This window comes from Sceloporus occidentalis, unplaced genomic scaffold (assembly GCF_023333645.1).
Source record: "Sceloporus occidentalis isolate IW3139 unplaced genomic scaffold, rSceOcc1.0.p SCAF_61, whole genome shotgun sequence".
Classification (NCBI taxonomy): Eukaryota; Metazoa; Chordata; class Lepidosauria; order Squamata; family Phrynosomatidae; genus Sceloporus; species Sceloporus occidentalis.
This window is the reverse complement of record NW_028317041.1, coordinates 1,407,473-1,422,731: the sequence shown is the minus strand read 5'-3', so window position 1 is coordinate 1,422,731 and position 15,259 is coordinate 1,407,473. Positions and strand designations below refer to the sequence as shown.

The following is a 15,259-nucleotide window of genomic DNA, read 5'->3' as shown; positions in this document are numbered from 1 at the left end:
CGTGGTCTCATCCTGTCGACGAGACTGCCAAGCTGCAGGGTGCGCGGCTTTTCTATGAATTTCACCTTAAATAGTGATGTTTTTTGAACCCTGGTGTGCTGGAGGCGCCACAGGAAGCCATGGACTTCAGAAAATGACTGTTTTTTATACCTACCTTATGATTTTCTTAGCTTTTAACATTTGCAGCAGACAGTTCATATTAGGGACTAGTAAATCTGTCTCTTTATATAGCACTGACAGCTTAAGGTACCTCCAATCTGTTTCTGATAATGGATGGGAAATAAAAGGATGTGTAAAGCGTTCTGAGCTGGACAAAAAAAACAGTAACCGTAGACACCGTGTCAAACGCTCCCATCTAAAGTTTTTCAGAAGCTATAAACATTGATGGGAAACATACTGTATCAGGGAAATAATCTGAATTGCTCAATCCTGCATAAAAATTAATCTTTTCGATAAATTGGTGATGGAGCCCATCGTCTCTGGAAACTGTGGCAAATTTACAAGAGCGGCCCCTGTGATATTTTTGTTAAACGAGTTGGCCCCAAAGCCCCACTCACTGTGAGACAATTGTAAACTTCTATGAGTAATGATGGTCATGTAGCTATGGCCTCCTGGCAGCATAAGCCGAGTACTGAACCCATTGGTATCGGCCTATGAGGCAGGCAACTGCAGTGGTCAGGAAGAAACACTAAAATGAAAACCTTGGTTCCAAAGAAACAGATCTAACCGAGCAGCAAAATATAGTTAACTGGAGGAAACCGACAACATTTTACCACATTTATGAGCCAGTAATCGCTTACAATGGCTGACTACTAAATGATGTGGATTACGATAGCCCAAACTTGGTGCACCTCTGCATAGAGAATGGCACAATTTAACGTGGGGAGATTTGTTATCACGTAACTTATTTACACATTGTCACACAATTACCATATTACACAGAGCCAACAGAAGCTCAATCTTCCCCGTGGAATCTGGGCTATGTTCATCCCACCTGCAAACCCAATGTTTTGAGAAAAACCAACTTATAGCCTTCTAAAAGCTCAAAACACACATTGGGGGAAGATGCGTCGCTATTTCTTTAGAGCTACCCGTTACCTAACCCTTACCCCATTGCTTTCAGTAACCAAAAAGGCTTGTAAATGCCAATTTACAGCTCAATTAAAAAAAAAAACAAAAAAAACAAAAACACACATCTCTGATAAAAATGGTTTTCTTTTTCTGAAACAAATTCTAATGCAATAAAAGGGAAACTAAAGGGGGGGGGGGCTCTTTGAGCCTACATTTAAAGAGTATAGTTTACGTTAGACAATGCAAAATTGACCATAAAGGCTGTGTTGCGGAGTGTCTTGTGATCACATAAAGAGCAGCAGTCTTCTTTACCATTAGAATAAAGGTCATGTCACATTACAAACCGCTTTTCTGGATGTATGCCGCCCAATTTAATTAAAATACTGTATACTCTACAGCCATTTATGTTTCCATTTCACAGATGTGTACACTGATCTCTCTGGTTCACTAAATGTCAGCCCATTCCAATAGCTATTGTTCTCTGTTAAAATAAAGATTTAGGATTCTTTTAAGTGACATGCCTTCAAACAAATCCCATCAATAGCGCGGAATGGTAATTGTTGAAAATGCAACAAATAACTCATGTTGTGTTAGTTTATGAATGTTAGCCCACCAATGGGGGGGGGGGGTATGTGGTTCCTTGCATTCTCCAACTCCTGCAAGTGTCATTGAGCTTCAAACTGCTAAAATTAATGGATACTATGACATAGGAGAGGCTATGGAAATGTGTCTTCATGGAGGATAATGCTGCTGTTTAGGGAGACGTTTTATCTTGCGGCAACCCTGATAATAAAAAACCTGTCTCGAATCCTGTTTGGAGAATTCTACCTGCAAAAATTATTTTACCGATGAGGATAAGAGAAGCAGCACAATGTACAATTAAAGTGTTTGTCTATTTTATCAAACATGCCTTAACAAACAACTTAAAATAAAATTAAAAAATAAATACTCCATATCATGATACTAGCAATCCATTAAAACCTGGATTGACCATTTAAGTGAGAGAGGGAGGCATACACTCCGGCAGAGTCAGCAAGTTATTTGCTCCTGAAACTCAGTTATTAAACCTCGTAATGTTTCACAGGCAGAAGAAAGCTGTGAATGGACCTCGTAACCATGTAATTGGGTGAACCACTGAAATTCATACAATATGCAAATATCTGTTGCAAAATGTGATATACAAGAAAAAAAAAAAGGGTCCATAAAAATCCAAATATCATCCCTTTTAATAATATTTTTTTTTATTTTGCCTGAATGGTTCAGCAGAACACAAAATCTGCTCAAACGTAGAAACCTCACCTAGAATAATGAAACAGATTATAGGCACAATTTTCAACAAAAACAGGGTAATATAAAAGATACTAAAAAGGGGGAGCCTTAATTACCTTCTCATCATTGCTTCAATCTAAGTTCTTATCGTGCGTACCGTGAACCTGCTCATTGGAGTCTTTAAAACGAATAAATCTTAAGTGTGAAAATGTCTTGCAGAACCCACCACATCTTCTGGGACATTTAGAGGTGTTGATACAAGAAAAGAGACAATGTTTTCCATTTCATACATTTTTCCCTCAGTTTAATTAATGGCTTTTAAACTCATGGACCTGACTAGATGGTGTTTAGTTTTCTAATGCACCCTATGTAATTCTGACGAATGGGGAAAGAATGGATGAGCCGGCAGAAGGTCCAGACAATAACATGTGATTTACAGGACATGAATGCAGCTCCTGTAAGATTTATCTGACAGCGCTCTCCGATAGTGGACTGCCGAGGATCCGATGGGATGATTTCTAGCCTGGGAAGTCTGCTACCTAGTAGCCACACGCATTATTTATTTATTAGATGTTTTGGGTTGAAACCATTTTTAAATGATGCACTTCACAATGCATAGCCATAAATTTAGCTGCAAGCCTTGCAAGGGAGGTAGTGTTATTGGAATGTATGTCAACCTGAATTAGGACGAGCAAAGCAACACTTTTATCAAGTGGCCTTGAATGCTACGTCTATTGTTTCAAAAAACTATATTCATGTCAAATAAACAAAAAGGGCTCTGCAGTAATATTAGATGAAATATTTCTAGGAAACTCAAATGTAACTCGGCTGCCTGGAAAGTGCACAGAAACAGCATGCCTGGGAATATGACACAGGCTGCGACTTGGGCTTCAAATATATTAATATATTTTGTGTAGACTTTATGTATTAGTCCTAAGTCTACACTGGCGATAAAATAGATGTCTGGTCAGACCGTACCTACTTTACTGCATTAAGTCCTTGAAGACCCCATCTCCAAAAGGATACCGATAAATTGGAGAGTTCAGAGGAGGGCTACTAAAATGGCAAATGGTTTGCAGGATACATATCAGGAAAAACTAAGGGATCTTAATATGTAGAGCTCAAGGAAAGTAGAGAGGAGCAATGTGATAGAATCATTTAAATACATAAAGAGGTTAAACAAATTACAGGTGTGAAGTTTACTTAAAAGGAGAACAATAGGTATAAGACTAGAAGGTCATAGGCTTACATTTATTTTACGGAGAGGGTTGTAGATAAATGGAACAGCCTTCTAGTAGAAGTGGTAGAGGCTATTACAGAGAACATAGGGAAAACACGAGACAATGATACTTACTCAAAGGGGGAGCGGGCAGTTCCAGTAATCACTGGAACATAACATTGACTGCATTCACCATTTGGTAGCAGGAATACATTTTCATAAACAAGCCATTTTGAATATTTCAGAAACAAGAAAATTGGATATGAAACCATTTTGGACAGTAGTAACTTTTGGACAAAGTAACTTTTATTAGTTAAAAAATGTTAACGTTAAATTCAGTATATCCACGATGAGCTCTTCCATACTAATCCTGATCCAGTAAATGAACCCCATACGTGATCAAAAACACAGACCACTGCGTACAGACAAAAATTCTGGACACAAAGGTAAAAAAAAAAACAAAAAAAACCCCATCAAATTAATTGGCTGCTACAGCGAGTTCAAACTTTATTTTAGGCAAACGCCGTTAGGGCAAACATCCCAATACACAGAAGGACTGAGCAGCCTTGCTTCTCTCTCAAGCAGACTGCCATCTCCACAGATGTAGAATCCCCAATAAAACCATTAATAAAACCACAGCTGAAGCACTGAAGTGAACCCACTCCATTACTTCCGAAATACATGACAAATGGGCAAAGTTTCAGAGCGCATTTAAAGATGTAAAATTTGTAGCACTGGCACATTATCTATGTGATTAAAAATCCAGTTTCTGACCCGATCTTTCGATCTTTGCAGCCCAAACCTTTCAATCATGTTTTAAAAAATTAATTAGAATTTTTGCACTGGGACATCACTTCCTACCTTATCTTTGTATCCCCCTCCCAAAAACAGGGAAAAAAAGTCAATCCATCATACTCAAGCAGTCTCCTCCCAGTATCCGCAAAATGTCGAGTGGAGATTCAATTTCATATATCTCAAGGTTTCATGCAGCCCAAGACACTTCACTTCTTAAGAAAATGAATCGCTTTGGTGATTGGCCCAGCGACCTCTTTGAATAAGGAAAATTATAAGTGAAAAATGTAATTATCACACAGCAACACCCGTAACCATCTGGAGCCGGTTCCTGCATCGTGATCTACGTCAGTTGTGCATTCACTCATATAATAAAATGTGGCCGGAAAAAAAAAAAAAAAATGTAAAAATGAAGCATTTCTACTATTTTCTTTCTAAAAACAACCTTGATGCTACCTCTACCAAACAATCGCTGCGTTCACGGTTTTATTAGATTTGCATTACACTGGCCTCTGACACTCATGACAAATGGATACATTAAAGAATGTCATTTACACAGTATTACCCAATGCTTCCAACAATGTGGGCTGGAAAAACACTAAGAAAAGAACTACAAATCTGTATGTAATCATCAAGGTGAGCGCATGAAGCAGGCAAGGTTTCTCCTTGAAATGGCTAAAGTAAACCGGCTGCCTATTTACAAACCTAATACAGTGGGCTACTGAATTAATGTGTCCTTGAAAAGCCCTTACAGCAAAAAAAGCAATAGCACAAACTGTTATACGTGCTCAAAGTTATGGGAATGGCAGACCCATCAGTATACTTTATTTTCTCTTAGAAAACTAAGCTCTTCATTGGGAATCCAACACCTATGGCACGATTCCTACCTTTCCTCCCGCACTCTCGTAACTACCCCCACTGTCTCTGAAATTGCATCTGGTATGGCATCCCACTACTTAAAGCTCAGCATCCAAAGACTACGTTTCTGGTAACTCCCCATACTCTTTAATTTCAAATAACCGATAACTGCCTTTGTGTGAATGGTGAAGGTACTAGCATCTAATGTAACAGTCACTAACACTGCACCCTTCCACTATATCTCTTCCTCATACAAGACACTGATACAATACGAATTAATTCCTTTATGATCTCATATAGGTTACTGTAGTTTTCTAATAACCCATACCCTAAAGAAACTTAAACTCCTGGCCCTTCCCTACAAAGCACTGCACCACCCTGTACAGGGGAGGGCTGGCAGCCTAAGGCCTGGGGGGCGAGTCTAGTCAACTGGCCCATTGCACCATCAAAGCGGCTGCGAGCGACATTGAAAGTGGCCGTCGTGCGGCAGTCACTCCACCAGCGCCTAATGAAATTAAAGTGGCCGGTGTGCACGCACCGCATGCCTCAGCTCTTCATCACACCCCTTTTAAGACGTGGGAAGAGGAGCTGAGGCATGGCCGTTGGGTCTGACAGCCGCACGATGCAGGGGCGTACCTAGAGTATTTGGCACCTGTGGCAGATCCTGTATGTGCCCCCCCACACACACACACACTTTAAAACTGCATAGTTTCTATGGTTAGGCAAACATTGACAGGGGTACAGCATAACTGTTATTATATACTTAGGGATTACGCGGTACCACCGTCAATGTGTGCCTATACATTGAGCCAGACACTGACAACCCCTATCACTATATACTAAGCCAAACATTGATGTGGTGTAGGCTTACCACTTTAGTGACTGGCATAGTATATAGTAGGGATGCACCGAAATGAAAATTCTGGACTGAAACTAAAAATTCAGCATTCACTTGGCCAAAACTGAAAAAAAAAAAAAAAAAAAAAACCCCTTTAAAATACTTTATTAAAAGTAACACCAAAATTAGACAAAAAAATCAACAACAATATTAACATATATATATATATATATATACACACACACACACACACATACATATATATATATATATATATATATATATATATATATATATATATATATACACATATATATAACAATCACAATCCTATCAAGCCCAGGTTCTAGCATGTGCTGGCTGACTTAGCATGATAGGAGTGTGATTGCTGTTTGCAATTATATATATTAATACTGTCATTGAATTATTCTGTCCAATAAAAGTGTTAACACACCGAAGTTGGACCAAAAAATTATTTAAAACAGCAATCACACTCCTATCATGCCTAGGCAGCCACTACATGCTGGAATCTGGGCATGAAAGGGATGTGATTACGGACTCCCTATGCCAAGCTATCCCCCAACACTTACACATCCATGCTATCTGAAACCCTCATTCACAAACATTCAGCATAACACCCATCACTCTCACACACTTACATTCAGCATAACACCCATCACTCTTACACACTTACATTCAGCATAACACCCATCACTCTCACACACTTACATTCAGCATAACACCCATCACTCTCACACACTTACTAATCCACTCTCTCCTACCTTTTCTTCTTTCACTCTCACTTTTCCTCCTCTTCCTCTTCTTCTTCCTGTCCTTCCGGTGTACTGAGTGCTGAAGACGGTGGGCGTGGCTTCAGTGTTGTGCGCCGGGATTTGACATCAAGTCCCGGCGCACAGCCACAGTTGCCGCGCGCATTGTTTCTGAAGGTGTGCCGGCATGGTGGCACCCCTCAGATGAGCGGCAGCCGGGGCGGACCGCCCCCTCCCCCCCCCGCCAGGTACGCATGACGGCCGCATTCAATCCTGCTCGCGGCCGCTTAGTTTTTAACTTTGCGGCCGCAGCCGCATTGAATGCTCGTCTGCTGGTCGTCCGTCCGGCCCACCGGCCCGGATTTAGGGCGGCCTGGGGGGCAATTGCCCCCCTGCCCAGCCCGCCCCTGACCCTGTATCTCCAAATACTCTTTAGCCATCCCCTGTGCTCACAACTTGGGCGTCTCTTGCACAGTTATAAAGAAGCAGAGGCTCAGCACTCAAATGATAAGGTGAGTTTATTTCACACAGGCAACGTTTCGACACACAGGTCTTTCTCAAGCCTAAGGCCTAAGCGTTGCCTGTGTGAAATAAACTCACCTTATCATTTGAGTGCTGAGCCTCTGCTTCTTTATTTTGGATTTATTGAAGGACTTGGTGGTACCCTGGCTCGTGCACCATCTCATTACTGAGTGCTGCATTCCCAACCTTTCTTTTCCCAAGTTTGACTTCCTCCCAGTCTCATCTCCAGGATATTACCTGTGCTGCACCTATTCTTACATTACCTATTATTTATATTGCAGACTCCATATAGTAGAGGGCAGTCACAATATTTAACAGATAATTAAAGTAACATTAACACATTAAAACATATTGGTACAGAAAAGACAAAGGACACCCAATCTATACAAAAAGCATACAACCTATCCTCTTCATCCCTTCAACTTTCAATGCGAAAGAAACCATCTCTTCTCCCACCTACAAAATCTCTACATGACCCGCACTACAATCAAAGCATCATCTTCCAGGCAGTCCTTCACCTTTTTATCCCCCCCCCCCCCCAACCTCCTAGAAGTCTGTAGGGCCCTCTTTTGTTCTGGTATATCTTAATAGAAATGTCAATTTGTATATTCACAATTTATTTGCTTTCATTCGTCTACTGTAACAGCTTTACTGAATCTGCTGTCTCTCCAGAAAGATATAGAATTATAAATTGTAATGTAAAAGTAAAAATAAAGCCCAACAACTGCAGAAACATAGGCAACTCCCTCAGTCTCGAACCCTCCATCATCTCCAGCAGAAAGAAAGAGAGGTTCTAACACTACCTATTTCAGTTCATACAGTCGGATCTCTCAATGAAAGTGGAACAGCTACTTCGGTCACCCCAAACCTGGAGTCACTTCCGGCCACTGATGGGCAGAGTCGCGTTTATCGGGGTTAGTAAATAAGAAGGGGGGGGGGGGGGTCTGCGGTGACAGTCCCAGTTCCCTATATAAAGATGTAGTTAAGCAGACCCAAGGGACAGCTGCCGTGGAGAAAGTCAAGTCTTTGCCAGTTTTATCCAGTATTAAAGACTATCCTTGAAAGAAGCGAACGACCAGTCTGAAGTATGAGGTTAGTTAAAACTGAAGATTTTTCTCTTTTCTTTAACAGGACTTAAGGACTCATTATGTCCTTAATATTAACCTACGGAAAGACCGTAAAAAAAAAAAAACCCCTACTGTTTGCCCAATCTCAAGTAAAATCTCCAGAAAATAAAGCAGCTCACCAGCTATTTTATTGTAAAGTTGGTCATTTTTAGATTTAACAATTAGAGTCTTGTATTCCAAAAATCCGGGTACTATAAGTTTACGTAAACATTTTTTACTTCCAAACACAATGGTCATGCATCCTAGGTTTTCTAGCGAATAGTAAGTTCTTGACAGTCACTTAGCAGTTGCATCATAAAGATGTCATTTATTTCTTTTAGCAAGATCTGCGTTTTGCCCCTGTGCTTGCCATAATAAGCTCACTACAAGCATATAACTACTCCTCACTACTTCATTGTAAAATCCATTAGGTGTAATCTCCTGCAGTAATTGTTCTTATTGCACTTTATTGACAATGTGGACCATTGATTCTTAACACCTTCTATGATTCCTTCATTTGTATTCATGAAATGTCCATCAGCTCAGTCTAAATAAATTTGGTGGTATAAGAACAAGCATGAAATGAATCGATGCAAAGAAACATTAATTTTGCATTATCCGTATTCATCAGGCAGGATAACCACGAGCTCTGCAAATGAAGGTCAAAGGTTTGTTGATGGATCAGAACCCTTGACCTATACACCCGATACACTTCTCATTAAAATAGCCATTTTGAATCATTCAGTGGGGGAATTTACTATCATGGCGATATGGATGACCGGCTTGTATATCAAAAAAAGATACAAAGCTCGATAAAAACCATTTCCCCCTTAATTATAGAGCAGAAATCTAGAAACACAGGAGCAGGATACCATTGAATGAATCCCCATATAAAAGGTCATATCTGATGTACATAGTTAATTGAGTGCACCGCAGGATACTTTAAAGAAAATGCAGCTCAGCAAACATTTGACTCCACCATAATTGCCAGTATTAAGTTTGTAGAGGACACAGTATTTCGGTTTCACATTGATAAGGGGAAATAAGGGTGTTTGGGTCAGATATTGGTTAAATATAAATAGCTGTTCTGTCTCCTGCGGAAAAAAAACACTTACGTAGAAATTAATTGCCACCGACGAGGATTCAAACGCGCGGTGCACAAAAGCATCCCCTTCATCCAACAATGAACAGGGAAGAAGTAAAGCCAGCTTGATTTAAAGGATATTAAAAGTTTAACGGCGTTCAGAGGACACTGGAAACGAGATACTCATTTGAGTTGCTCAAGAAGGCACTTTAGGACGAGTAAGATCTCACAAGTGCCTGACTTAGAGGCCTAAAACCACGTAACGGGGTTATATCCTATGGTAACCCGACCTAAATGGACACATAGCATAGTATACACAAGTATACCTAAACAGCTGGTTTAACACGCTAAATGCATAAGGGATGTTAACAGGGAGACCATATTTAACACGGTACTCCAGCTAGAGGGGAGTTTGCCGTGATAATACTTCATTGCAGACAATCCAGACCTGTTAGCGCAAATCCGACTGGTTTTGGATAATGACGATTTTCAGCCCGCCACCTAAACATGTACTGAAAAGAAACAAAAACAATTATTTACCTGAGAGCACAGAAGCATGACCAATTCTACCACGGAGCTGCTTGATTTCATGCAAACCAGGCCTAGAAACAATTAAAGAGAGGCACAAAAACATGTGGGTTACCAGTGTCTTCAATAATGCAAATAAATTATTACATTGTTTTAACATACAATGCAGTACTGGATGGGCACATAAAAATCCGGTCAGGCATTCTGTCTCAGAACGATGGAGCTTTAACAAAAAAAACAGTAAAATGGAATAATACAAATCAATCACAATTCCTCGCTAGCTTATCTTCTGACTGATGCTACTGAAACATTTGATCTTAAGAGAAATGTTGAGCATATGCTCCACTTATTCACAATATCTGTATGTGTTCTCAAGGAGGACGATCATTATATATGCAGCGAAGGGAAATGGATCCTTGACCTTTGCTTTCTCCAATCCTTCCCTTCCCTACAGCCCGCGAGCTATCAATCAAGTTTCCATTTTGTTTGGTGGCAGCAGACATCCCGAACACTCTTATTAGTACTTTGACCCTTGACCCCCCCCTAGTAAACCTTAGCACGGGCTTAAGTAGTTACCTATGTGATATTTCTGATTGTTTATACACCAAGCCCCCCAGTCAGAGGTGCCTTCCGCACCCTGAAACGCTACATACCACAGTCGGAAAGGGTCTGCACGATGCGCAAAAAGCCTCCAGTGCATTAAACGATGGCCTCTTTATAGTAGAATCATGAGCGCATGCGTTTCTAGGCAAGGTAGCCCTTCACACATGCCGATTTCCAGTGAAGGAGGCCTAATTCATTGCCAGGAGTGCGAGGCCTGTGCCTGTCCCAGCACGGTGAAGATTTACCGACAGACCTCACGCCGGTTGAAGTTCCCTGACTATTAACTTCTACCACTTATGCTGAAAGGTCATTCCACTTATCCACTGTAACAATTACATCTTGGTCACTAAACTTCTGACAAAGGTCTCTTTGTCCCAGCTTTCCCTCCTTCAACCTCAACATGTTTTTAAACCATCATAACAGTGCATTAAGGCCAGCACTGTTGAGTTTTCAGGCTTACGGCATTAGAAGGCATTTGGGATGACGCTATTGTTGGCTGAGAAGTCTCGGTGCAAAATTCATGCTACACGCAGCCACGTCTAACAGGCCTCCCTTTAACTATTTACAATAACACAAAATATTGGGTTTGTGGTTTTAGCTGATCCTACAAAACAGATTTGCAAATTTTAAGCACATTTTATCTGCGAGGATATCTATGCATTAGACTAAAAGCTATTTTATAATCCCACTGTATATTTGTTTGACCTATTCATTCTACTGTTACTATATTAAAAAACAACAAACCCAGACCACCAACATTTCACAAAAAAAAAATGTTTTTATAAAAGAAAATAATTCATATCTATCTATCTATATATATGATTTGTCCTACCAGTATGTGCAAAATGGCATTAGCTGTATGCTGAGCACTTGTACCCCAGCCTAACAGGTTATCAGTCTATGTCATTTTGTGACAGATTGATGAATTTACTTCCAACCCTTATCCTTTTTTGCTTTCAGGAGCCCAGCTAACCCCCTCCCTCCTTCCCAACACTTCAAAAACTAAACTGACAACTGAAAACACAAAACACTGGCTTTACAACATAGGAACCACTGCCTACAGAAAGCAAAGACATTGAGGTCTCCACTAATTAAACGCTAATGACGGCGGGCCTTTGTAATAGTGAACCTGCAGAAAGCAAAGAGAACTTATCCCTACTTTTGTCACAATTACCAAAAAAACAAAAATAAGAGTAGATTGCAAGATCATGGTCAGGGTCCTCAACCCATGTTGTATGTGTATGCATTGCTATGGAATGTTAATAATAGCTAGTATTTATTAACTACTACGAATAATAATATGGGTGTTTGAATGTACGGCTACGTGTTCAATGCGAAAGAGGCCTGTCACTAAAACAGCTTTGCTGACTTACTTGTTCCTTCAATGAGTAACTCTTGACCATGGCTTCCCAAAAGAGTGCGAGAAAGGAACGGGGCAAAATCCACAAATATTTCTCTCAGCAGCGGGGCAGCCTTCTCCAGCGCATGCTCCAACCGCTCTGTAATACTAATACAACAAGACAGATTTGCATTAAATCCTCAAAGGTCAGACAGCAAACCCAGAGATGTAAAGAAACTTTAAATGACGTATTTTGTCTTGTATGTAATAAATTAACGTTGAATCAACTCGCAGGTCTCAGTAGCTTTTATAAGAAACCATTTAGCAGCAACATCTGCAACCACTGAAGCGAGTCTTGGAAAGCAGACTTTGGTTAACCAATTTACTGCCACGGGTAGCCCAAGTTAGGGGCTCGTGGGGACATGTACAAGGCTTACCTCATGTGCGAAGCAGAGTCTTGAGGCACAGAGGCCACCGTCTGGACAGAGGGAAGCTTCGAGTTTGAGGATGCACTGCCTACAAAAAAAAAACATGCAAAACAATGTTTAGATGGGACATGAACTGGGGAAAAACAAACAGATTTCTTCATTTCTGAAAAATTCTGCAAGAAAACCAAAACGAAGCTCCTTTAGTTTTAAAATACGTCCTGCCGCAAAGTTGTATATTTTGAAAATGTCGAAACATAGGGCGACAGTCAGATTTTTATTTTAAGGAAGATTGGAGAGATTGACGTGTGTTTTCAGCACCAAAGGGTATAGAAGAAAAAGGAGATTTGCGATGTTGTGCATGTTGTTAGAAACGCGATTCTGACAATCTCCACGGCAAGTCTTGATTACATCTACATTTGCACATGTGGATAATAAACACAGTAGCCAGTTCAAACATGTGGAATCAAACCGACGACTTATCTCCTCCTTATCCTTTCGCTGATAAACTGGCTCCTTCAAACTGACAGCTTTACAGACACTCACAAGAACATAAAAGAAAATGCAAATAGATCATCTGTCTAGCACCCTTCCGCACGGGGCTTATTGTACTTTCACAGTCCCAGAGGCTCTCGACAAATACGATCTTCGGAAATTAAGTATCATTTAAAACCTCTCTCAACTTCTTAATAATAAGCAACATGAACAGAAACTACAATGGCCATAAATGTTATTAAAATCAACGAAACTCAAAGGGCTAAATCATTTTTCTCTGGCGGCTCACAACTCGACCATGGCAAGCACAAAATGTGTACAACCTCTGCAGAAGTTGGGTTCAGTATGTTTTACACCAAAGAAAACAAAAATGCTAAGTTATAAAGTTGTACCGTGTGAGCCATAGGAAGAGAGAAAGAAAATTTGGTACAGGTGACACCTTTATTGAAGTATAATGGATTGCAAGCTTTCAGAACTATCTAGGTCTCTTCTTCAGGCATAGTATAAAAAGACATTAAGTGCTGGAATAAGTCCCACTGATACAATAGAAATCAATGATCCAACCTGCATTTATCCCTTTCTATTTAAACCATTAAACTGCTCCAAAATTATCAGAAATAAAAATAGCGCTCTGGAAATTGTTTTCATGCTATAATTATCAAATAGTGCTGGCTGCATTTAGTAACAGCTGGTCATCGTTCCGTTAATAAGTCCAAATAATAATCCTGAATAATGACTTTTATCAAAGCCTTTTTATCAAACGCAAACACAAACTTTGCCAGTGTACATAAAACTAGACATGGCCGTTTCTTCCAGTATGACGACTTCTGATACAAAACAAAAAAATAAAAGGGGCAAGGGCCAACATTTAGGAGACATACATTACTTTAAAGCAACATGAACTATATAGACAAACTCACACCTACCAAGTATCTTTCAGGAGGGACAGTCCCTGTCTTGGACCCTGATTTTTCAGTCCCTCCCTTCTAGATATGTTCTGCTGGGTACGAGTATCACCGTGTTTTACGGCCACTACAGAAGAAAATATTTTCTTCTACATAACTATGTATTTAGGTTCCAAGAGGACATAGTCACAGAATTTCTTAAATTATTGCTCCTAGCCACATTCTATAAGTGGCCCTTCTATGAAGCCCTTAATGCACTAATTCTAGTCTCTGGATTTTATGGTATTAATTTGCCACAATTTCACTTGTAACCTGTATGTTATACAACAGCCTTTCATACCTTCATGTTCTAGTACTCATATGTGTGTGTAATATATTATATATATATATATATACACACACACATATATATATATACACACACACACACATACATACATACTTATCGTATACCTCTAGATTGTAAACAGGGCCCATACACAATGACTTAGTCTGTAAGAAGTGCTGCATAAATTGCTGATACTATACAAGTTAAAGATTATAGTGTAAATGTATTAAAAAATAGGCCCAAACATACTCAACAACTGTCCGTTACCAGAAAAACCCTAAAAAGACAGTTGCCAAAATTAAAAGAACAGTAACAAAATGCCTATAACTTCAAAAGTACTTTCTTGGCCAACACAGAGTACACAATTTAGATGTAAAAAAAAATAAAATCCATAGCCACTGCTAAAAAAAAAAAAAAGGCTGATATAATCTTTGATATTTCTAAAAACTATTTAATAATATTTTTGGCGTCACTTTATGCCATCTTTAAGCCGTGAGATCATGTGTTGTTATATTTATGATACAATTATTCCAATTAGTTGCCCAACTCTGTCTGGCGTTGTAGGTCTCTTGCAGGCTGTGCTGCAGGCCATCAGGCCAGATTAAAAAGACACATTTATTGCCAACATTGCTAGACGCTCTGGAAGTTGTACAGGTACACCTTACATCATCTGGGTAGACAGTCTGGGGTCTATTCACCCAGAGAAAAGAATACGGTGAATGAAATTCAGACATTCCGAGGGAGCACAAATCCCAAAGAGTGTCCTGTATTTATAATTAAAGCATAATTCACATTGCAGTAATTGTACTAGTAATTACTAGTACAGTAATTGTGCGATTTCCAGCTATATACCTACCATGCAAACACAGACTCAATGAATGTAGCGTCAAGCATTTTGGGATACACATCATGCTACACTTTTTACAATTAAATACTAAATGTATAAAAGTGACCAGTTTGCATTTAAACAAGTACTAGTAGTAGAAAACATCACCTTAAGCGTCCATGTTTAAAGCAGGCCTGGTAGAAAACCAATTAAAAGTGAAATCATTGAGGATACGAGTCATAAGAATTTGCTGGGGTACTGCATGCAGGGAACAGCTGTTA

General features: G+C 39.7%; 1 protein-coding gene across 1 annotated transcript in view; it reads right to left on the bottom strand.

Annotated features, from left to right (window-relative positions):
- The window catches only part of LOC149287394 (lipopolysaccharide-responsive and beige-like anchor protein), a 269,868-nt gene that overhangs the window by 210,581 nt on the left and 44,028 nt on the right, over nt 1-15,259 (bottom strand). The window contains exons 31-33 of the mRNA XM_089492899.1: nt 12,437-12,515; nt 12,034-12,167; nt 10,070-10,131 (exon numbers count right to left, since the gene is read on the bottom strand). Of these exons, the coding sequence (XP_089349025.1) occupies nt 10,070-10,131; nt 12,034-12,167; nt 12,437-12,515 (275 nt within the window). The remainder of the gene's footprint in view (nt 1-10,069; nt 10,132-12,033; nt 12,168-12,436; nt 12,516-15,259) is intronic.